The following is a 23,979-nucleotide window of genomic DNA, read 5'->3' on the forward strand; positions in this document are numbered from 1 at the left end:
GCAGGATCACATAAAAGACTCTCTTGGATAACAAAGCAGCTCAGGAGAGCTGTGTGATCTTCATGGACAGCTTCCTCCAAGCGCAAGAATGATCTGTTCCTATGTGGAGCTGGGCTGGAGAGCAGTGTGGATGAATAGGGAACGGCCTGAGCTCAAACACAAAAAGGAGGCACACAGAAGATGGATGTGGGGACAGGCATCCCAGCAAAAAAAAAGGGAAGTTAAGAAAGCCAGAGTTCAGCTGCAGCTAGAACTAGCAAGAGATCTTAAGGATAGCAAAAAGGGCTTCTGTAAGAACATGGCAAGCAGAAGGAAAGATGAGAAAAGTGTGGGCCCACTGCAGTGTGTGGCAGGGACCCGCAGTAGCAGAAGGTTGATCTGGAGACTACCTAACTAACATATGGAAGACCAAGGGACCAGATGGGATTCATCTGAAGGAGCAGTCTCATGCCATTGCAAAGCTGCTCTCTATTACCTTTTAAAGCTTATAGTGATCTGGGAAGGTTCCTTATAACTGGGAAAAGGCAGATGTCAAATCCATTCTCAAGAAGGATAAGAAGGAGGATCTGGGGAACTACAGGCCAGTCAGTCTCACCTCAGTCCATGGGAAGGTTATGGAGCAAATCCCCTGGGAAGCTGTTCCCCAGCCACATGCAGGACAAGAAGGGGATTGGGAGCAGCCAGCAGGGATTTACCAAGGGCAAATCATGCCTGACCCACCTGGCTGCCTTTTGTCATGAGATTATGACTCCAGTGGACAAAGGAAGAGCAGTGGCTGTTAGCCTTTACTTTAGCAAGGCTTTAATGTGGTCTCCTTGTAGTATCCTGATGGGCAAATTGGTGAGGTATGGTCTGGATAAGCGTGGACTATAAGAGAGGTGGAAGATTGGATGGACTGCTGGGTTCAGGGTGCTGGTCAGAGGTACAAAGTCCAGCTGGCAGCTGCTTACTAGTGGTATCACTCAGGGATCTGTAATGGGGCCAGTACAGTTCATTTTTGTTAATGACCTTTGTTAACGTACAAGGTTGTGGACAGGTTAATGCGCCAGAGGGCAGGGCTGTCATTCAGAGGGACCTTGCCAGGCTGGAGAAACAAGCTGTCAGGAGCTTCTTGAAGTTCAGCAAAGGCAAATACCAGGCTGGAGAAGCCCCCTGCCCCAGGCCAGGCTGCGGCCGACTGGCTGGGGAGCAGTTCTGCAGCCAGGGACCTGGGGGTCTTAGTAGATAACAGTTTGGACAGGAGTGAGCAGCGTGCCCTTGCAGCAGAGAATCAGCCGCATATTGGGCTGTATGAGCAAAGACGGGTCAATCCTGGCTCAGAGAGGTGGAGGGATCTCCTTGGAAATGTTCAAAACTCAGCTGGACAAGGACAAGAGCAGTATGATCCAGCTGGCCTTACTTTGAGTGAAGGGTTGGCCAAGAGACCTCTAGAGGTCCTTCTGACTTAAAAAATATTCTGTTGTTCTATCATCCTGTAATTTTCTTTGAAACTTGAAACTCTCTTTACAGAGAAATAATTTAGGATTCCTAACTTTTCCGCCCCTTAAATCCTAGTAATGAACACAGTGGAAGGAAAAAAAAAAAAGGTAATATGAACTCTGTGTGTAAAATACCTTCTTTACCCAAAATGCACCTCAGAACAGTTTAAGTTACAGCGTTATTACTACACAATATAACATGGTGCTACTGTTGTGCCGCAGTCAATCCAGCAATCCAGTATAATTCTATATATATATAATTTTTGTGGTCCTCTAGAAGATTACATTTGTCAAAAATAACCTATTACTTCAAGTAGAATAAAGCAAAATCACCATTTGCACTACATTTGAAATATTTGCAAGGGATCAAACGTGATGCAGAGGGAAATGTGCACAGCTTTCAGGGAGGTTATCAGAAAGGTTTGTGCTTATATTCAAGGACAATATTTTATCCATTTTGTTAAACATAATGGAGAGCTTCTGAACTTGGTAATCCTCCAATGGAGTGTCAGTCTGAGCTTTATGGAGATATGCGATTCTTAAACTCATGTTTTCCTCTTTTCCTCTGTCAGGTTTTGCAGCGACTGATTAAATCTAGAGGAAAGTCACAAAGTAAACACTTGAATGTTCAGTTGGTGGCAGCTGATAAACTTGCACAATGCCCACCAGTAAGTACAGAAGAAAGGCTAAAGAACTTGTGATACGTGGAGTTTTAAAGATTTCTGCTGTCTTGGTTCTTGATTATAGCCGAGTTCATACGTTATCACTTCACTTTATGGTGATTCAGACAACCCTGCAATTGCAACCCTCGATCAGCTTTTATTGCTAAGAAACAAGTTGTTTGATACTTCTATTCTGATTATCTCCTGTGCTGGGTTTATTACGATCTTTGGCGAGGTGACAGGTCAAAAATGACGTGTCTGGTAAAACTGATCTACTAGCACGTTAGCAGATTACATCATTTGTGGAGCAGTGCTATCTTAAGGTCCTGAAGGGCCAAAGTCCTGGTTTGAGAGGAGGCTGCAGAGGACTTTCCTTTAGCTGCATAGTGAGTCCAGACTCACCGTCTGTACGGTGTGAGTCGTGTGTCTGCATGCATGTGATCCCCGCGCCTCCTGACACAGCAGCGCCTGCAAGCCATTCCAGTTACCTCATCAGAGCACAGTCACTGCTCACCAACCATTTTATCAAAGATACTGATTACTCACCCTGAATAACCTGCTGCTTAAGGAGCAGAGGTCCTGGGTAGCTGAGTAGGCAGGCAGGTGCTGCGCGGAAAAGCTGTACAGGTATTTGGACAGGGCAGCTCAAATTTGCTTTTATTTTTGAAAACCACGCCTGGTTTGCGCGACAGAGAAAGTCACTCAGTGGAAACAAACTTGGATGTGGACGTGCTTTTACAGTGTAGTAGCTGTGCATAACATCGGTCTGATAGTGCAGGGACTGGTGTTCGTACCAGGGGAATGATCAGACAGTCCAGCCTGTGGCTTGCCGATTGCCCATCTTTCTTATGCCAAAGAACTGTGAATAAAAATCAGATTAATTCACAGAAATTCAGAATAGACACTGGGAAGGTTTCCATGATCGTACTCTCTGACTTAAAATAGGCAAAGTGCTGACAAAAGAAATGTCTTGGAACAATCTAGGAACAAATCTGGGAGTTGAGGTCAGCAGACCTAATGCCTGACCCTAATGGTTAGATAATGCTTCTGGAAGACTTTGCCTTGTGTTATGTAGGCCTTAAAGAGATTGCCTTCATTTCAGATGGCTTTTATTCTCATTTCAAATGAAAGTAACAAAGTTCAAGCAGCTTTTGCTCTGGATTAATGATCCACAGGGATTTATTTCCATGAAACTTAACTTGTTTTTGTATGCTTCTTAAGATGCCAAACTTCACAGCCTTCTCCTCTCTTGTCCCCACTGGTCATAAAAAGATAATTCAGGTATTTCTGGGCACTCCTCCTAAATTATAGGATAGAAGTTGTTTTTTAACTGTTCCCATTGGTAGGAATTGAGGCTGAGCCACATCTCCTTTAGGCCAGAGCTCTCATGCCTCTCAGATGTCCCAGAGCTTCTGTTGGTGGGAATGGTGGCACTCCATCCAGCAGAAAGGCGCACCTGGAGGGAGCTTTCTCTTTCTCTCTCCTCTTGCCCACTGGTTGACCTTTTAGGTTAGCTCCTGCCATCAGGTAGACCTTGCCTAGTTGCCAGCTAGTGCTAGGTAGTGGAGACTACCAGCCTCTGCTGCACTGGGGTGCCTGCCTTTGCCCATCTGGAAGAGACCTCTATGGCCTCAGGTCTGCCCAATAATTCTGCCTTGGCTTAGCAAGAGAGTGGGGTAGTTCCACATGTTCGGATCGGCTTTCTGAAAAATACCATTTCAAGCTGACTGACACTGCTAATGAGTTCAGGTTATGTTTGCTCAGTAGTTTCAGTCAGATACAAAATGAAGACTAATTAATGTGGATCTGTGAAAACTTCGAACTTTGGCAGTTTTTTGTATGTTTTGGTGTATGTTCAGACTAGATTCACACTGAAATGTTAGAAAGCAGAGAAAAAAGGTAATAAGCCTGACTGAAATTTCTGTCCTCCTTGTCTAAAAGCGGAATGGTTTAAGAATGTGTCCAGAATGACACAATTCTTAATTCCTCTGATGCCTGATTCAAATTCCTCTGATGCCTGATACAGAGCAAGAATTTAAATAATCCAGAAAAGTGCTGGTGGTGGTGTGTGTATGTGGGGGATATATCTCAATTTCTCCAGTTAAATACACTTTTTGCAGTGCCCACTGTGCCCCAGACAGCTTGCTGTTTCCCTGGCGGGTGTGGATTTTGCAGCCACCCTCCTGCTGTCTCTCTTGCCCCATCAGCACCACTTGCAGATGTCCAGCTGTCGAAAGTGGTAGATGGCGACTGCATATACATCCAGCTGGTTGTGTTACTGCAAAGACCTGTAAGCTTCTGGTTAGAGTAACTGTAGATCGCTTTGCTCACTGCCTCATCCTTGTTTTCCACTTCGAGCAGCACTGAAAGATGTTCAAGGCATCTCAAGTTCTTCTGAGAGCTCAGTTATATTATGTTTCTCACATGTAATTATGTACTGATTTGTTATATCTTAAAATGATGACGGAGAATTCCTGTGAGCCATTTGGGTCCCATTAACTAAAACAAAATTATATGCTTTTCTGTAGTACAAAATAATTTCTATAAAAGCGTATACCTTCCTAACTCTCAGTGGCTGTGAGCCAAGTTAAATGGAGATGCACCTGCACCTGTTTGAATACAGCTTGTGGTATTTACACCGAGCTGTCACTGAGCTTACACACAGAACAATCCGCTGCACATTCTTCACATTTGAAAGGTGTATTTATTTTTCCACCTGCACAGAGAAGCCTGTGCATGTTTCACAGCCTTGTTTGCTCTTTATACAGTGATTTCCTCTTATTCCACTTAGGTTTGCTCACACCAGTTGAAATGAGGCAAGTAGCTGCGTTGATCGAAATAAACAGCGTGCAGCAGCAGGTTGCATGTTGTGGCTTGTTTGTTGCATCATGGCACTTAGATTGTCCATCCCCAGGATCTAGTAAACTCTGCCTTAACACCCAATCCTGTAACTGTATTTTGTTGCCTAAGGCAACAAAGTGAGACCCCACCTGGATAAGAAAAATATTTCCAAATTTCAGAGTATCCAGATTTCAGACATGTAACCGTACTTGCTCAGAGGCTCCCTTCCACTCTGACTTGCACAACAGCCTTCTGCAGAAACCACCTGATCAGTTTTGCACTGTTTGATTTCAAGAAAGTTATTGCTGACTTAGAGCACTGGAAGGGAGATGACAGTCTTGGTTAAGTTTAAATTAAAGGACCAAGTTGATCCACGATTTAATTAAGTAAAAGTACACTGCTAAGACCAAAGACACCACTGTCTGTCTTCTGCACTGTGACCTGCTTCCTCTGTTTTGCAGCTCAAATTCCTGCAAGAGAAGTATTTGTTTAAAGTGAAGATACTTGAAAACCATAAAAACCTCACTTTTTTTCATTTGCTGAGAGCCAGCCTAAAGTAATCAGATGGTGCTGTATGTCTAGACATTTTAAAAATAGCTGTCTTTTTTGGCATACTTAAGTTCAGGAACTGCTTTCATTATTAATTTCTTGCTAATCTTTCACTGATGCTGCTCAAGCCAGTGCTAAGCGTGCCTGTCACTGCATGACTCTGTTAGGAACATTATATGACTGAAAGAAACATGAACTGTACTAACCATACAGCTTTAAATACACTAGTTGTATGCGGTTTATTATGATAATTTTTTTTTAACTTCTGGGCTCGTGGCAATGCTAAGAGAGGGTACATACCCCTCTGGTCGATTTGACATAACCTAAAAAATACCAGAAATTATACTCTAGCAGAACTAAAATGCATTGGTATAATTAAAAATAGCCAGTACACCAGATATATCTACACATTCAAATTCCTCCTCCTTCTCAGGTAGACCTCCATCCTTGCAGTTCTATCTGGGGCATCTTTTCCCCCAGAGCCTGAGCTCTCCTTCCCTGACCTCAGAGAGCAAGATGCAATTTGGGATTGCTCTTAGCTGTACTAACTCTGGGCTATGCCTGAGGTTCAGTCCCTCTTACACTCCCTCTCCCTAGCATTCCTGTGGGTGAGGAGGATGTCTCTGTAGTCATGACCATTTTATTTTGTGTTGCTAACATGGGGTAATGCACCTAGAATATTTCACAGTTGTTATACAGTAAATCAAAAGAAATAGCAGAGGACAGTGGCAACTAATTTTATCTTCTCTTCAGGAAAGACCACTGCTTTAGTGTATATCGCTTAAGAAATACTAGTATATGGAAATACTCATAACTATTTTACGCATGTTGTAAGAAAATATTGCGGTGAATAAAATGCATTGTAAGGAGAACTGGGAAGAAACTGCTTTACTCCATGACTGTTAACAAACAAGGATCTCCTTAAAAGATTCTTTCCTCCCAAATACATAGAATAGAAGAAACACAGTTTAGCTGTGAGCAGAACTGCTAAATGCAAGAAAAATACTGAGTGCTTTCTCTGTAATTTATTTTCCCTGTAAAACACTGTAGAGCCCTGGAATCAGGATCCTGCCAGTTTTGCAGCTTTTCCAGGTGACCTTCAAATGACAGCCTGAGAGGCTCACCATTACCAGTCCTAGTGTTATTTTACAGTTGACTGTTAAAAAGGTGACAGTTCTACTGCAAGTGTTAAAAGTTCGTCTTCTCTAAATTCGATTTAATTGAGATCACTGTCAAAATACCACATGAAGCTACATACCGTCACAGAACTGGGTGGTTTAGGTATGTCGGCTAGAGTATTAGCTGTGCATTTCTTAGAAGTGCACAAAGCTGTTACTTCATTAAGAAAGGAAGCCATAGGCAGCAGTACTGGCCTTCCCATCTCTGATCTTTGTCTTAGCTCCACCTTGCAGCACGTTTACTTATGCCAATACAGCATTTTGTGAACTCCCTGAATCAACCGATCCAGGTTAAAAAGAAATTTGAGAAACAGTTCCCTAGTTTGGCAGGAGGAGGTTGGAGGGTGTTCGAAGAGTATTCATTGACCTGCTTGCTGCTAAAACCCCATACGGCTGAAAATATGTCTTAAGACAGAACTACCTTGCAACCTGCAAAGCTGAGTTTTGTGTAGACAGCCAGAGTTGCCCTCAAATCAGTGGCCAGCTATGCAAAGAATGAGCAGCGCAGGAAAACTGCTTGCTAGTTTCAGACCAGAAAATGGCAATATTTATTCTTTATTTAAGAAAACACATATTATATTCCAACTGTAATATTTTAATTTCAATATTTTGCAAAGCAAAGTATATGTAAGCAAACCACATTCTTTCATTTCCTAACTTAACTATGTTTGATTTACTAACTTCTACAAATGATGATGTGAGTGATATAATGGAATATGTAGTGTATCAACGTGTGTTTAAATAGCAAAGGAGGGTGTGAAGGGTATATATAAATAGAGGAGCGAAACAAGCAGCAATAAACTGCAATAAACCGACCAAAGGATGTAGTGTTAGGAGTATTCTTATTAGAAGAAAACTCCATGCTTGCTGACAGAGGAGGAAACATTTCTCTATCATGCTAATAAGAGAGAATAAACTAAAAAATAAATAAAATGGCTTTAGTATTAAAGTAAGTTCTGGACCAAACTTCTGGGCAGAAGGTAGATGCATGATCAAGCTTTACGATAAATTATTGTGCAGTTTTGTATCTTATTCTAGAGACGTCAGCTCTTGTATACTAGATAGATCTATAAATATGCATGGAGGAAAACCAGCCTGTGGTTTGTATCGGTTACTCTTTACACCTGCAATACCTGCACTTATTTTTCATTTCCTGTGCTATTTTCACAGTACTTTTTTTCCACTAAGGCATGAGTTAAGATTGAAGATGAGGTACAAAATTTCACTGCTGAAAATATGTTTATATTTCTCTTGAGGGGACTCAGTTTATGATGGTTTATTATCAGCTGTTTGTTGTTGGCACTTGTCATGCTGATAATCTAAAAACATTGTCTGCAGAGTGTCCCTTTGACTTCTTGGGTAGCACAGAAGCCACATGGCTTTGAATTCCTTCCACGCTCACTGGTACATAGCCTCTCTGTGGATTGCATGGCGAGCAGGTCTGAGGCAAGTACCAGGACTTGTACTAATGGTCAGGTACTGTCCCCTGGTAAACAGATTAGTAGGGAGAAAGGTCGTACCTGCATGGTCTTGCAGATTTGAGAACAGATAGGTAAGACTCCAGATAGGCATAAATGAAGGTAGTTAAAAAACAGTGCATGGAGATAGTCTCTGAAGAATTCCCAGCTGTAAGTATCTGAACGGCTGGATGTCCTGCAGTAGCCTTGCTGAAGCAGAAATACTGCTGCTAACAGAACTGCATGCTGCGTTCGCTGAAGTGGAAATGGTTTTAGGGGCATCGTCACTCTGGAAATGTGTTCACAATTAGGATGAGAGAAGTACGCGTGAGTCCTTGGATCCAAAACCAATGCAAAGCCACCCCTGTGTTACTCTGACATCTAGCTGCAGTTCCTATCTTAGAGCAAAATAAATTCATTAAAGGAGTCTTGTGCCTTTGAGCGTGGTAGGGCTCACACGATGTCTAGTGAACCTCGCTGAAAGGATACAGTGACTTCTGAGAGCTTTGGCTTTTGATCACCTTATAAACCCACTTGTATAATTTTCTTGTGCAATCCCATGCTCTGATTCTTATTTATTGAATTTTAAAGGATTAGCATGATGAGAATTGTTTAACGTCTCTTTCTTTTCATCTGTTACATTGTAATGAACCAAACTTTGTTGTTGTGATCAGGAAATGTTTGATGTAATTTTGGATGAAAATCAGCTTGAAGATGCTTGCGAACACTTGGCAGAATATCTTGAGGCATACTGGCGTGCTACTCACACCACCAGTAGCACACCCATGACTCCACTCCTTGGGCGAAATTTAGGATCCACTGCACTTTCACCATATCCTGCTGCAATCTCTGGATTACAGGTATGAAAATACCTTTCAGCCCCAAAGACCAGTGCAGATGAGGTGGGGTTTTTTAATCTGTGGGAAAATAGTGTAATATGTTTTATGTAACTTACATTTGCTTCATTAGTTATTACTCACTGTTTGGCCACTGCCAGCAGTAAGACGGCAAGCTAAGGCCCGTAATCAGCGAAGAAGCAGTTAGTCAGCTGAGTGCTGAAGCACTGTGACTGCTCTTGCTTTAATGGGAAATAAAATGGCCATAAATTTTCTGGCAAGGAGTGAGTTCTTGAGGAAGAGTTAAATGACACTCTGTCAAGTTGGTATTATAGCCATATTAGAAAATGGCCTTTTTTTAATCTGGAAAAAATGTCATTGCGAATGAGACCCTGTCAGATTGAGAATAAGCATGTACAGCATGTCACAGCAGTTGAGCTAACAGCTACTGTATTTAAGAATGTAGAACAGTGTCTGTAATGATCCCTTTTATTTCTACCCTCATAACTTCACAAAACATTCACTTTTGGGTGAAAAACTTCCATGCTTGTCTCTTGTATCAGCAAAATGTCTTCACCTTTTTGAGTTCTTTGAGTGTGAATAAAATACATTTTTTTACCCATTGAAAAAAATTCTGACCATTTTTTTCCACAGGGATAGCTCAAAAACGGCTGAACTTTGAAACTTCAAACGTGGCATGTAAATAGTCCTTAATGAGAAGTACGTGCTTTACTAAGTTTGAACACAGAAAATGTTTTTGATTAATAGTTGTGAATGCTTGAGAAGATCAGGATTGCAGCAAGCTTTTAAGTCTGAGAGTTTCAGGAGGAGTTCTGTATGTGTGTGACTTTCTAGGAGTGTGCACTTTCTAATGTATGTCAAAAGTAGAGTTGAGCGAATTACATTTAATGAATAATTCACCTGACAAATTTAACCTCTGTTCTGCTTGTAGAGTATCTGGAAGCAGGTAACAATTTTGAAGGAAATGATGCATTGTTCAGTGTTTTCAATTAACATAAAGCTGTTTTTTCTGTGAGTGAATTGCACTTCACTGAAGGTGCATGATACTTGATACTCACATTTCTAATGCTGTGCTTGATTTTATTAGGATCAGTAAGTCACTGTTTCCTGACTGGCTGAATGCACAAGCACTGTTCTATTACTAATAACATGCACATGTAAAACTGTTGTTTCCATTTTCACTTGCCTTAAAATTTCAGTTTTCCATCCCTTCATGACAATAAAATACCATCTGCAGAACTTTCACCTCTTCAGTTTCATTTTGAAAACTGGGTGTATCCACAGAATTTTTTTCAGGCATTTATTTCTCTCTGATCAATGGACACCAGCAGTAACTGTGAAATGTTGCTCCATTTACTTAGGGAAAACTCACACTGAAGATGAAAATCACCCCTGTGCAGTGGGCTGGCTGAAGGTATGCATCACTTAATCCCCACTTCACCCTCATTGTGAAGGCTTAGGTGGGACTTGAATGGTGCTAGTTCTCTGCAGAGGGGTAAATTTCTCCCTGAGTGAATGATGCCCAACTAGAGACTGCAGGATTTGGCGTTCAGTGCCACTTAAGTGTTCAGGCCCATTTAAGGAGTTCTGATTGTTTTACATGGTTGTCTCGCAGTAAAGACTTCCATCATCTGAAGTGTTTATCTGCCTAGAGGTTTTATACTAATTCAGGCCTTCAGAAGGATTTGCATCAGTTTTAACTGTAATGATGTGGTATGGTAATTATAAAGCACTCACGTGAATCCTAAGAATTAAACTAGCTTAGGTGCTTCTGATATATTAAGAATTTATACTTTTTATGACCTTGTGACTCCTCCTCACCTGATGTCTTGGGGAACTCAATACCAAAAGCCCAGGGCCTTGTGTAACAGTCACACCTGAGAATGATACAGATTTGCTGGGACAATCTGCACGTACTTCACTTAATCAGGACTTAAGAGTGTCCCTTTTTTACTTGATTGTGGCTTGGTCTTTAGTTTACTGAGAATAGAAACTCCTGATTTAACTTAAGTCTTTGGGCTTCATGAAGGTCATCAGGGTGAAGTTAAGTGGCATAGATACAGAAGAGTCAGAGTAAAAGAGAGGGTATACATGACAGCGTGTCCCAGCTGTGCCCCATCACACTGTGTGTGGTACACCTGCCAAAGCTGGTGGTCATTTGGTCCTTTGTCATGACCTTGCCTAAAAGGGGAAGATGTCGATGTTGAGCTGTGTGTGTTTGCAGTTCTCAACAGGAAGAGTAAATTTTGTCATTGCTGACTCCTAGGGGCCAGTCATTTGCCTTTGTGGCTAATCCCTGGTTAGCTCTAAACCTACATAGTTTAGTCTAATTTCAGCAAATGGACTTAAATCCTATAGTTCAAGTTTTGGGGATATGTGTTTCTTAGGCTCCAGGGGATTTGCATTTTAAGTCCATTACTGCAGAAAACGTAATGCAGTTTATCATTCCAATTGCGCTGCAGGATCAAAAGTTATTTGGGGCATAAGACCAGCATGTAACCACGCTGGTTTTGTGCCACCCTTACACCTCTCAGGAGGTAAATAGCGGGATCAGAATGACTACACAATCAAGGCAGGGAAACAGGAAGGTTTCTAGAAGGGAGCAGGTTGCAGCCAGAGAGGTAAATTACTACAGGGAAGATACAGGGTGTGAGCACAGAAAGTTGAAGTTGCAGTTGATCAGATGATTATATATCAAAATTGCACGGCTAGGTCAAATAAATATGAGATCTGTGAAGAAAATATGTGGACTTTGACATACAATCACTACTAAAACATGATGCTATAAGGAAAACTTGGGGATGATGTGGTAGAAGTTGCTACCTGGTAGCTGAGTGTGTGAATTTGCAGAAGGGCACCTTTTCCGTGCCAGCTCATTATGTGGAGTCTCTTCAGCAAGTAACCTTGGTAGCATCGATCCACAGAAAGAGATGCGATATCGTATCTGCTGTGCTGTAAAAGTATACCCATCTGCACAGTTACTTCCCCGTGCAGACAAGCCTTTTGTTATAAATTATGCAGCTAAACAGTTGCCATACAGAGAGGGTGTAGCAATCCGAGGAAGGTTCTATAGCACAGAGAGCATCGGCCAGAATTTTGGAACCGAGAGGAGCGGATGATGCTGTCTGTGTGCAGGAACGTGAGGCCACAAGAGTGCAACCATCGCGGCAGCATTCTCTTGGCAATTACAGCGTCAGAAGAATGACATTGGGTGTGTAATCTAGAGAAAAAAGTGTATTGACTGAGTTTGTTCTGAGAGTGTATGTGGCTATACTCTTGAGAGGTTTAATGTGTGATGACAGGCAAACAAAATACTTTTTTTAGGCTGTTTCTTCATTGTGCCCGTTTACTGGCAAAAAATATGAACTAATTTTGTTCATGTGACAACTGTAGCACATTATCATTATGGGAACGTGAGGATAGCAAAGGCTAAACCTTTTAATTAATAAATTATCTTAGAAAAGGATTTTCTGTCAACATATTTAAAATATTTATTTGCTTTAGTTGAAAGAATTTGTTAATATCTAATCATTTTAGCCACCCCTTAGCTGCCTGGTTAGCAGTCCGTCATTTGTTTGGTCATATGAAGGTTTTTCAATAGGACTCAGAGCTGCACCTTTTGAAAAAAAAAGAAGAAACCACAACAAACATTTTCAGATGTTTTCTAAAACCACATAAATCAATGCACAAAATTTTCTAAGCAGAATAGAAGCATGAATGTTATGTTCATGATCAGAGAAAAGTGATAAATGCTGAATACATCAGCTCACTTTTCATGCTAAATGGCCTGTAATATTTAACAAGGTGAATACTATAAGGTACACATTGTAATATTGCGTTTGGTCCGCTTTCAGCTCTAGGAACCAGACTATTATTGTAACGCATTGCTGTAGCATACAGATGTTAATATAAAATGAATAACACAAAAGTGGATGGATTCTGAAAGACCTCAGAATAAGTCTCAAAACAAGCTAAAAAATGTAAAATACTCGTTGTCTGTATTAATGCTTGGATTCTTTGGCACTCGTAGAGCCAGCGTATGAGGCACAGCAGCCATTCTACAGAGAACTCTCCAATTGAGCGACGAAGTCTAATGACCTCAGATGAAAATTACCACAATGAAAGGGCTCGGAAGAGGAGGAACCGCTTGTCTTCCAGTTCCCAACACAGCCGAGATCACTATCCTCTAGTGGAAGAAGAATACTCTGACTCATACCAGGACACTTACAAACCCCATAGGAACCGAGGATCCCCGGGAGGATATAGCCATGATTCACGACACAGGCTTTGAGTTCAAGAACCTGGGGAAAAATAGTATTCATCAGTTGATAACTTGCCATAACGTAGCTAGGAAAAAAAATAAAAATCATCTTAATTTGGCAGATGTAATGCAGTTACAGTAACTGAAGTTGCACTCTGCTGTCATTTGATGTTAAGTAGGGGGCAAAAAAAAGTTACCATGCCCTTACGTTTATGCCCGATCATATAGGTTGTTTTTTGGATTTTTTTTTTTTAGTACAGCATTTGCATTTATAGCCATTTTTCTTGTTGTTAGATATTAGACACATCCGTTTGTAATTTAGGGTACTTATCAAGGCACTTATAAAATAATTTCCTGTGCTGGAAATTCCAAATGACCAGTTCCAGTTGGAACCAATTTATAAACCAATTCCTGTTGGAATTTGGGTGAATTGACTGGAAAGTCGACTTGAGCATGTTGCAATCAATTGAAAAAAAAAAACCAAATGAAAAATCTGAAAATTACAAACCACTAGAAGCCAGAAAGTCAGCTACAGTATTTGTTTGCTGGAAGCTCAATTTACATTTCAAGTTAGAATAAAAAGATTTATTCTAACTACTTATTTCCAGAATGGCTTTTTCAGACAAACCAAATGTAAACTATTGAGAGTGCCAAATATCACAAATTATTGCAGCAGTTACAAAATACTTTCCAGTTTGAAATTATTTTTAGACCTGGCATGAATGTTGCAGCAAAATGATTTCTTTAGTTTAGCCGGTACTGACATTTTTGTTGCAGTCAGCAATGATGAACTATGACAGGATAAGGGGAAATAGAAACAGGAAAATGAACAAACTTAAGAATAGTTTGTATGGTTAGAGGTTGAGAATAGTCTTTTTTTTTCTCTCGTTTACCTGAATACAGCTAGTAGTCCCAAAATGGAACATTAGTGTATAGATACATAATATTTTTTTCTCCGATTTTTAGTATTCTGCCTTTTTAAATGGAAAACAATACACTCTTCTTACCCAGTATGTAGAGTACCTATAGAGTTCCAGTACATCTGAGTACCTACCTATATGTTACATCTTTCAAAATCCATCTTTGAATGTCTAAAAATTCCAGCATTGCACAAGAACTCTCCAGAAGATCAGTTTAAATTTCAGTAATGAAATCTGAGGGAAGGGGGCAGGGTTAAATATTTGTAAATGATGAACATTTAGAGTAACATATTGGTCAGAATTAGCTTGCAATAAAAATGGAGTATCAGAAAAAAATCTGCTCAAAGTAAAGTCGTAGACCTGACGTTTTTGATTCAAAGAACTATGATAAATCTTTGGAGATATTGCTGCCTTACTTCATAACAATCACTTCTTTTCACCTACTGAGTCTTCAGTTTCTTTAAATAGATAAATTTATGTGATTGGACCTCATGTCTTACATGATCAGTGAAGCCTTAGATCCAACGTGATTGAAAAATTTACCATAATTGACCATTTTGTACAACCCACTAATGTCTTTAAGCAGAGACTCCTGAAATTCCCCATTGCATGCATTTTCTAAAATTGACAGAACTATGCTGAACACGCATTTTTTTAATGCAGGTTCATGTCAAAACTATTTTTTTAAAAATGAGCATCATTAACTTTTATATTTGCTTATTTTCTTCCCAAAGCCTGCTAAAAGTAGGCTTTAAAAGCATGTAGCACTAAATTAATTTCCTGAATATTACAGTTTCTTCTACTTTCTGGACCAGTTAGCAAAGATCACTGGTATTTTCCACCACTGTTGAGTCTGGTTATCTTCTTGATGTTAACAACGAGAGAAGTAATTCATCTCATATCTGGTACAATCAAAAATGATGTGCATCTCTAGCAGCATTAAAAGATTGTGGATGCATGATTAATTTTTGAACAACTTCACTGCCTAAAAGGCAGCCTTAAACACCACTAGATGATTCGAATGGGCCAGTTACCAAGAAAAAAATGAAAATATCTGCATCCATTGGAGTAACAGAGTTAAGAATGGATATGACAGACCTGATCCTGTTTGATTTTCTCAGGCTGAATTCCTGCAGATTCCGAAAGAGCATTTAGGCTGAGAAAGCACTGCAAGATCTGGTCTGGGAATGGTAGCTTCAGCTGCCTTCTCTAATATTTTCTGCTATAGCACAGCGGAGCATTCTCCAGTAATTTTTACAAATCTTTGTTACATGTACAGCACACATACCTGCATGACAAAGAAGGCATTAGGCAAAACATTTTTTCTATAAGCTTTAATAAGTTTCTTGTTTGTGTGCATTGAAGTATTAATTGCAAAGGATGCACTGAGATGTATAAACCTAGATTAGACAGCTGTTTATCTTTATTCTGTAGTAGCATTAGGGATCAGATCATTTAACTGCTTGAAGATATTTGCATTTTAACGGCAGGTAGCTGCAAAGCACCTACATATATTTTCTAGTAAACAAGGTTACTGCTTTATCATTTCCTAGACAAAATGTCATTTATTTCTAGAGCCTTTTGGAGCCTTGTTTTTAAGTCTTCCATGTCATGCTAGTAAAGGGAAAGATCTACACAACACATATGCACAAATTCCATCACCTGCAGCATCTGAAGTGCCAAAACTACTTTGTTTGTTCTAATAAAAACAAGCTTGTGAGGGAAGTCATGTATTGTCCTGAAAGAACACATTGAGTTCCTTTATTATGTGGGTTTAAGTTTACTTTACTCGTGTATGTAATTAGTTTACCCTCTCCTCTCCTACTGCCCATTCCATTTTAATATAAGAAATCAGTTATAAGTGATCCAGCAGGTCTCCTTACTTGCTGGTTTTTTATTCTTTGAAAATAGATATATCTTTAAGTACAAATATACTGAACATGCTAATAGATTATTAATTTATTCTAGATACAAGCTATGGGAACTCTTTATTTTAAAAAGTAAATTATTTTTAGGAAACATGGTAATCAGTAAAAGCTGCAATGTTGATCAGGACATGTTAACTCATAGCATTTGTATTAGAACTTCAGCAACGCTAGCCAGCTGTATTGTGATTTATTATGCAACAGCGCTATATAAAATTGTGAAGTTCATGTATTCCTGAATGAATACGAGTAAGACTAATTTTCCAGTCCTCATACCATTTCTTCTTGTTATTAAAATATTATTAAAGATCAGAGTTCTGTGCCTAAGCTCTGGCTTATACAGAGGATTTTTAGAAATGTTTATAAAAACTTTTTTTGTTGTTGTTGTTATCTGAGTTTTAAATTAGGACACTTTTGGATTAATGACAATTTAGCTAATAAAGGTGATAACAACAATCTTAGTATCTAAAGACAATATATGTCAGTGCATTCATATGTTTGTGAATGAATTAACAAAGTATTTCAAAAATCTTGAAGCTACTTTAAAGACAATTAATTGTTAAACTTTTAATTTAAAATACTTTGGCAAGTTGTATTTAACAGATGTACAGGTTCTTTTACTAGTTCCATAGATGAACATTTATCCCATGGGATGTGCAACTCACAATTGATTATGTTTTCTAACTGAGTACATTAGGAAATTGTTTAAAGGAGTGCAACTGAAGCTGTTCTATATCAAATTTTAGTTTATAAACAGCGGGCAAAATTAGATGATCATTTTCTAAACAGGTCAGTCTGGCAAAAATCAGTTCCTCTGCTTGAGAATTGGTAGTGCAGTATGGCCTGACACCTGGATTTTATCCTCAAAATTCATCTTGCCATGGAGATCAGGTGGCACCCCTGATTTTGTACTTGATAAGCAAGAGCAGTTTTTGAAGCAAGCGCTGTTCTCTCTTGCTAATCACCCTACTTCTCAGCTGCTGGGCGCTCAGCCTGCTTCTGATACCATGTCTTTTTGGCTTAACTCTGATGGACCCAGATAAATTGAGTGTGCTCGGGATTGGAGGTGGCTCTGTGACTGAGCAGACAGAGTTGCCAGTGATCAGAGTGTTAGTGTTGGGTTTGCTGCAAACAGAAAAACGTTTTACTGTGCTTTCTCCAGGTTTGAAAGCTGCTTCTGAAGTTGATATTTGGGGGTTTAATCTTTTGTGCTCCTTGCTTTTAAAATAATGTTTAATACGTACTTAAGAGAGTGAAAATTACAAAAAGGAAGAAAGGTAGCTGTAGGAATAACAAGATGACGGTAGTTCCTCTGGATGTGCATAGGCCGGTAACTTCCAAGTTCAGTTTGACTGCAAATCTTCTGAACTCAGTTTGGTCTCAATACCGTAGACTTCTCTGGAACGTCCCAGAATCTCATATCCTTACTGACGTTACCATTCTCAACATCATATTGCTAATACTATTACTTTATAGCATACTGATTTGGGTAAGTTAGGGCTTTCATGAGTCATTTTTTCTTTAAGAATAAATTAAATGTGTCCTCTGCTATATTTTGTTTTCCAAGTTCAGTGCTTATGAAGCCTGTCCTTGATTCCATGGTCTTCATCTTTTTTAAAGCAAAAATAATTGGAGACCACAAAAGAAAAAAATCAAATGCATATGTGTAAAATACCATTTATACAAATCTGGTTTTGCTCCTAAAAATCTGTATTTTAAAATGGGGTTGTATTATCCCAGTTGGTATTGATACAGGTTTGGATACACAGGGTTCTGCTATCACGTATTTTGTTGCAGTTACCCCTCATCCCTTCAAATAGTGGTTCTGCAAAGAGTAACAAGACTGCAGGATGCTGTAATGTAGCGAATTTGAACTCTGGGGGAATTAAGTTCCCACTATCTTTAAAATTACGCCAAAAGAAAGTATATTATTTGAAGAGTCGTCATTGTTAGATTGTTATTCAAGTCCAATTTATTTTATATAGAAAAATAAAGGTATGTTTTTAAAAATAAAGGGACATCTTAATAATCTTGTAAAATATATGTAAGGAATTAACTTGGAGAAAGAGGTGAAAATGCTACTTAGTATTGAAATTTGTGTTAAGATCTCTTTCATTATTTCTGGAATCCATTTAAGAAGTCAAGAGAAATATTGTAATTGAATCCATATAGAGAATTTTGGGAGAAGGTAGAAATCATTTTAAAATGTTAATAAGAGCGTGTTATTTCTTTATTCCTTTGAAAGTGGTGAAACTGGGAGTTGCATTGGCTTGGTCTCGGTGATGTTTAGTAAACCTGCCTTTTCCCCTCAAATTTCTTGGCAGTGAGTTACTCTCTGGACTAGATCTTACAGACACCTACTACTGGACACAGCGCTTATTACTGTCTTCTCCAAGAGTCAATATTTGCAAGCTCTGACCATAAATGTCACATACTGATTATCATATGCCTTATCAATATTTCCTGAAAAACAAAATGTGATTAAATTTAACACCACAGTCCCCTTTGATACTAATTCTCTGTATAAGCAGTAGAAAATCCATATAGTGAGAAAATATATTGTACAGTACAGAATAATATATTTTGCCAATTATATAAAAACAGAGCAAGGAAAAAGAAGCACATTTGTAATAGCACAAATTTACAATAATTCCACTATTGCATTTGGCATTGTATTTTTGAAAAAAGGAGTAGGTATTTTGATCCAGCATCAATGGATTTATCGCATTTTTGATCAGTTTAACTTGCTGCCTGATACTTCAGCAGTTTATTTCTAAGCCTTGCATTTTGCATATGTAATTGATTTTTCAATAACTTGTATTCCTTCCATAGTAATTAATGAAAAAAAAAAAAAGAACATTTTAAAATTAGAAAGTCCACTGCATTCATTTCTGCTAATTTCCTCCTCAAAGCTGAAATTACATGAATAACTGCAAATTTTGGCCGGTGTATAGATTTTGGCATATGACTGATGACTATACCACGAATACACTAGTAGCCCAAGGTCTGGAATGAAATACTCCCAGTAACTAAGCTCTTGGGGCTACAGAGCTACTTGCTTTTGTGTATGGGGACGGGGAGGTGGGGGAGAGAAGAATGTTACACCGTAAGAGCTGTGGACGAGTCCACCCAAAACTTCCACTGATACTGCTGAGAATTTAAAACGTAAAGTAAGCTTAAAGATTGCATGCTTAGGCCCAAGGTGTATTTACGTTTGAAACATGCCCGATTCTCTTCTCGGAGAGAGAGAAAGTCAGTGACGTTGTACAAGAACAGCATAAGAAGAGAATCAAGCAAAATGCAAATTGTATGTATGCATGAGAAATAGAGGGGTGAAGAAAGAAGATGAAAACAGTCATTCAAACTGCAAACTATGGACCTTGGCCTTCTCAGATCCCAGAAAATCTCTGTTTCTCACCCAAACTGGTTCCCAGTGATAGCTTGTTACCTCCAGCCTCACTGGGAGCCAGTTCAGAGTCACGCTGGTAAAGACATTACTGCCTTTACTAAAAAAAACAAAACAAAACAAAACACAAATTTGTCTTTTCTGCTGATTTGCCCCTTTCTGTTTTTACTTCTATAGATACTGTATGTGTAGCATTCTACAAGGCATGCTGGGTAAAATATACTATGCAAATGTGTACAGTGTTGCATGCTTTGCTCTCCCTCTGCTTTTAGTGGCTTTCAAAGAAAAAAAAAAAGTGTTGTTATTTTTGTGATCAGAATCATTTAAAAAAGAAAATGCAGACTGCATGCTGATAGTATCCTCATTTCTATGGATTTGTTTTATGGAATTTAGATGTACAAAAACGAACTGCATTACAATAACTTTTCTACAATAAATGAAAAAACTACAAACCATTTAAAAGTCTTTTAAGTCTCTTTGTGTTCTGCACTCAAGATTGGAAAAAAGCTCAGAAGAGTCACTTGAGAAAACCCTTTGGACTGTTGCGGTATTTTTATTGTTTGCCAATAGTTTTTGGCAGCAGCTTCACGTGTTAGCATTTTTAGTAAAAATTAATGAGATTCTGAAGAAGGAGATGCATCTGGTCTGTGAAATGAATGTTTATTTTTAAATCTATCTGCTCTTAAATAGGTGCAGCTCAGAAGTACATAAATACATATAACATCTCACTATTCCATCGAGAAGTAAAATACTTTCAGCCAACTGCTCAGTTGAAGGATTCTCATGAATGTTAATGGCCTTTGGATCTGGTCCTCAGTATGATCTCATATTGATTTGAAATTGGTTCCTAGACAGAAACAAGTATCAGAACGATGTGAGGTATTAAGGATTGAATGAATAATTAGAAGAAAATGAAATACTGTTTATAGTATCTTGAAAACAAGAAAGCACTGAAAGATGCTACCTCTTCCGAAGAGTGAGTAACGGGAACCAGCAACCTAACAAAGATGCTGCGATCATCAAGAAAACCTGAAAGTACAGTGCTTTCACACTCGGTAGGGCAGCGGGGGACCAAACCACCTGTACGGCAGCGCAGGGTTGTACCGAGCCCCACCAGACCAGCTGGGCATTGTGCTGCTGGGTTCCCTGTGCTACTGCCCTTCTCTTTGGGTTCGTGCCGGCTGCTGCTGGAGGGGAGAGCGGTGGTGGCCGGTGGCAGGGCTCGGGCACAATCCACCCGTTGGGGCATCCCTCTTGCATCTCTCCGGGCCTGGTGGTGCCTGCAATAATCAGTCGCACAGTGTGCTTGCTTTCTCAGCCTGTTTCTGTCAGGAGCCTGCCTTCAAAGGACACACGTACACTTAGCAGGTAAGCTGCATGTTACATGTGAATTAATGTTGGCTTTTACCTAACGCCTGTACAGGGCTTTTAAAATTCTGTTTAATTGAATTATCTTGTCTAAGTGTTCAAAATCAGATATGAGCATGTGAGTTTTAATCTAAGCTGTTAATATAAGAGCTTAAGGTCTTCCAAATAAATATAACAGAGCAAAAATATATTCTTTTGTGTGTTTTCATATGATCCTAGAAGTTAAAAGTTCATAAGCCACTTATCTTGTCTGTCTTCTCTACGTGTTCAGGTTTCTTCTGTGTAGAATTATATTCCTCTGCACTGGTGAACTACCGTAGGCAGACGACGCGCTTCTGCAGCATAGTAATGCTCAGATGACCCACTGTCTGCCTTACGGTTGCTTGGAACAAAATGTACACAACCTGAAAAAGGCTTTTCGAATTTCCAGGAGGAAACTGCGTAACTGTGTTCACGATAAGCCATGCCGATTTGAGTGCTGCTTAGAAAGCTTCCACCAGCAATGGGAAGCCCAACGTCAAGTGTTAGCAAGTAAAAAGCAGCAGTACAATACAGATTAAACCAGGCTGCCATACAAATGTCTTAAAGGAGGGGCCAGAGATGAAATCTCAACAATAGCTTCCTGGTCCTAAAATACACCATATATTCACTCATCTTGTGAAAATGTCACTCCCATTTTTGCAGTTGTTGGATACAGGCAAGCCATTGGTAGTCAGGGGTGTTATGTGGCAGGACCAAGGGGCGCTGGCTGCAGGACTACACTAGCCAGCACAGTCTGATGGGATTCCAACAAGTGCTGGCTGCAGCTTGCTTCAGTAAGTCACAGGGTCTATCAAAAAAAACCTACATGGGGAAAAAAATGCAGTGCTCTTCTATTTAAAGAATCAAAATAAATGGTTTAATTGAATTTTGCTACCCTCTCAAGTAGTTGTGCAGCCTACCTAACCTTGGAATGAGCCCGCGGGTTTCAGGCTCACTCTGTGTTTACATCAGGAGAACCGAGAATAGAAATTAATCGTATGCATCTGAAATTCTCAGCTGAGGTACGGCAGAAAGGGGGATAATTGTCAGCTAATAAATAATTAATTCCATCTCAGGCTGAATGCTGAACTTCTGGAAAGTGTATCACATTGGAGGAGCTGCTTCATTTACCTGCCGGTCACATGCTGTCCCAGTGACGGCAGCTCTGACACGGGGACTGATGGTTCCTGCTGTATACCTTGATTTCCCTCTCGCCTTCCCCATCAGCTTCTCCAAAGCCTTTGCACTCAGCTAGCAGGCTTCCTTGCTTGTCCTAAGAGGAATACACGAATCTTGGTAACTCCAGCAGTTGAACAGCGTGGAAAGATGTATGTGCATTGCACTTACATATGATAAAGCATCACTACTTTTCCAAAGTCATGCTGATTGTCATGTTTGAGGTTAAAAATTAATATAATTCTAAAACAGCAGACCAAAACCATAAAGGGTAAACAGCCTTCATATTAAGAGAGACTTTTTTTTTTCCACAGGCTGCCGGTGGCTGTTTAGCAAATGAAGATTTCACAGACTAGCCGGAAGGTGTCTGTCTGGGCTAACTGTGTTTGCCCTGCCATATTAGGTAGCTGATATTGCATCGCTGTTGTTAATGCTGAAAAAGGTGTAAAGCGTGAACACCATGGACGGTAATACTAATACCATGGACGGTAGAACTAATCTCTAGTTCTTTTAAACCTAGATGACTACAAATCTCTTATTAGTGCAGTGCAGGATTTATTTTTATCCTATTAAAGTTGTAACATGTCTGTTTATTATCAGAATATTTATTTTCTTCAACTGTTAAGGACCATATATTCCCCTCCACTGCAACAGAAAGCATGAAAACCTGCAGACACAGACAGAAACTCAGACAGTACTACTGGCCTTGCTACTTCGACTATGGGCCAATATTGCAGCAGGGAAAATAAAAGCAAGAAGCCACTGTCAGAATAAAAGCTGCTAGAAGGGAAGAAGCAAAAACCTCTGAAATATGAAAGGAGCAGTGGAGGTGGAACTGAGTAGGTGTGCCAGCCTGCCAAGGAGTAGGTGAAAAACAGAGCCAGTGGACAGGAAAAAGGGAGGCCATGATGCAGGTGAGAGGACAGTATGGAATGAGGAGCAAAGGCAGTAACACGTACTATCAATGACAAAGTTATACTGTGCAATACTGACAGTTCACGGGACCTAAGGACTTTAAAAACAGAGAGGCTTCTCCATCCCAAGTAAGACATCCCACCTCAAGAGGAGCTTCTCCATCTCAAGATGGAGGCTTCTCCATCCCAAGTGGGATGGCTGGCTCAGCTGCCACCTGGCCAAGCTTTCAAACAAAAAGGAACTCAGTCGGATTGCTGTGGTGATAAACAAAGCCTTCAAACTCAGCTTCAGAGGAGATGCCTTTTGAACTTAAAAAACAGACTTTCCACCAGTTTCGTTCTTTCACACTACCTCTCCCAAAGTTAAATTTGCTTTTTCAGAGAACTGCAGGTGTGGGTTTTCTTTACCATGCCCACCAGTGGTGTTTAAAATGAAGACGCATCCAACGGCTGCGCAACCTACCTGTGGCTCCCTAGAGAATCAAGTTACAAATCATAGTGCTGAAAATACCCGTTGCTTAAATTCGCATCCACCACCGGCATCACTGAAAGACAAAACGTGACTGACCCATGTAAAATTAAGCGTTTGTACAGCAGTTAGTAAAGGCTTTGAGACTGAAACGTAGGTGGTGCTGGGCATTAGCCCTGCTAGACAGCTTGCAGATAACCAAAGGGAAACACGGCGGTGTTCCTGTGTTAAATAAAGCAGTATTTTGGTCAGGGACAAGAAAAATGAGGGGAAACATCCCAGGTCTTGTCTCTAGCCTATCACACAGAGGTGTGTATAACCTATTTATTACCTGTTTTTTTTTTTAAAAATCCCTCAGATGGGGGGTTTGGACAGAGAAATTTATCTTCAGGGGGCCTGGATGCTTTAAAAATAAATAATGAGGTGAATGTAGAGTTTCCTCAGCTGCTTGAGGCGGGAAGACCTTGGGCGGGAAGACCGAAATGCGAGCGGCTACC

General features: G+C 39.9%; 1 protein-coding gene across 1 annotated transcript in view; it reads left to right on the top strand.

The window, feature by feature from the left end:
• Nucleotides 1-14,095, top strand: part of LOC104074730 (voltage-dependent L-type calcium channel subunit beta-4) — a gene marked incomplete at its 5' end in the record, with an annotated part of 16,976 nt that extends 2,881 nt beyond the window's left edge. The window contains 3 exons of the mRNA XM_009574953.1: nucleotides 2,051-2,146; nucleotides 8,840-9,025; nucleotides 13,053-14,095. Coding sequence (XP_009573248.1) covers nucleotides 2,051-2,146; nucleotides 8,840-9,025; nucleotides 13,053-13,313 — 543 coding nt within the window. The remainder of the gene's footprint in view (nucleotides 1-2,050; nucleotides 2,147-8,839; nucleotides 9,026-13,052) is intronic.
• Between the last annotated feature and the right edge of the window lie 9,884 nt (nucleotides 14,096-23,979).

The sequence above is a fragment of the Fulmarus glacialis genome, unplaced genomic scaffold, assembly GCF_000690835.1.
Source record: "Fulmarus glacialis isolate BGI_N327 unplaced genomic scaffold, ASM69083v1 scaffold39393, whole genome shotgun sequence".
NCBI lineage: Eukaryota > Metazoa > Chordata > Aves > Procellariiformes > Procellariidae > Fulmarus > Fulmarus glacialis.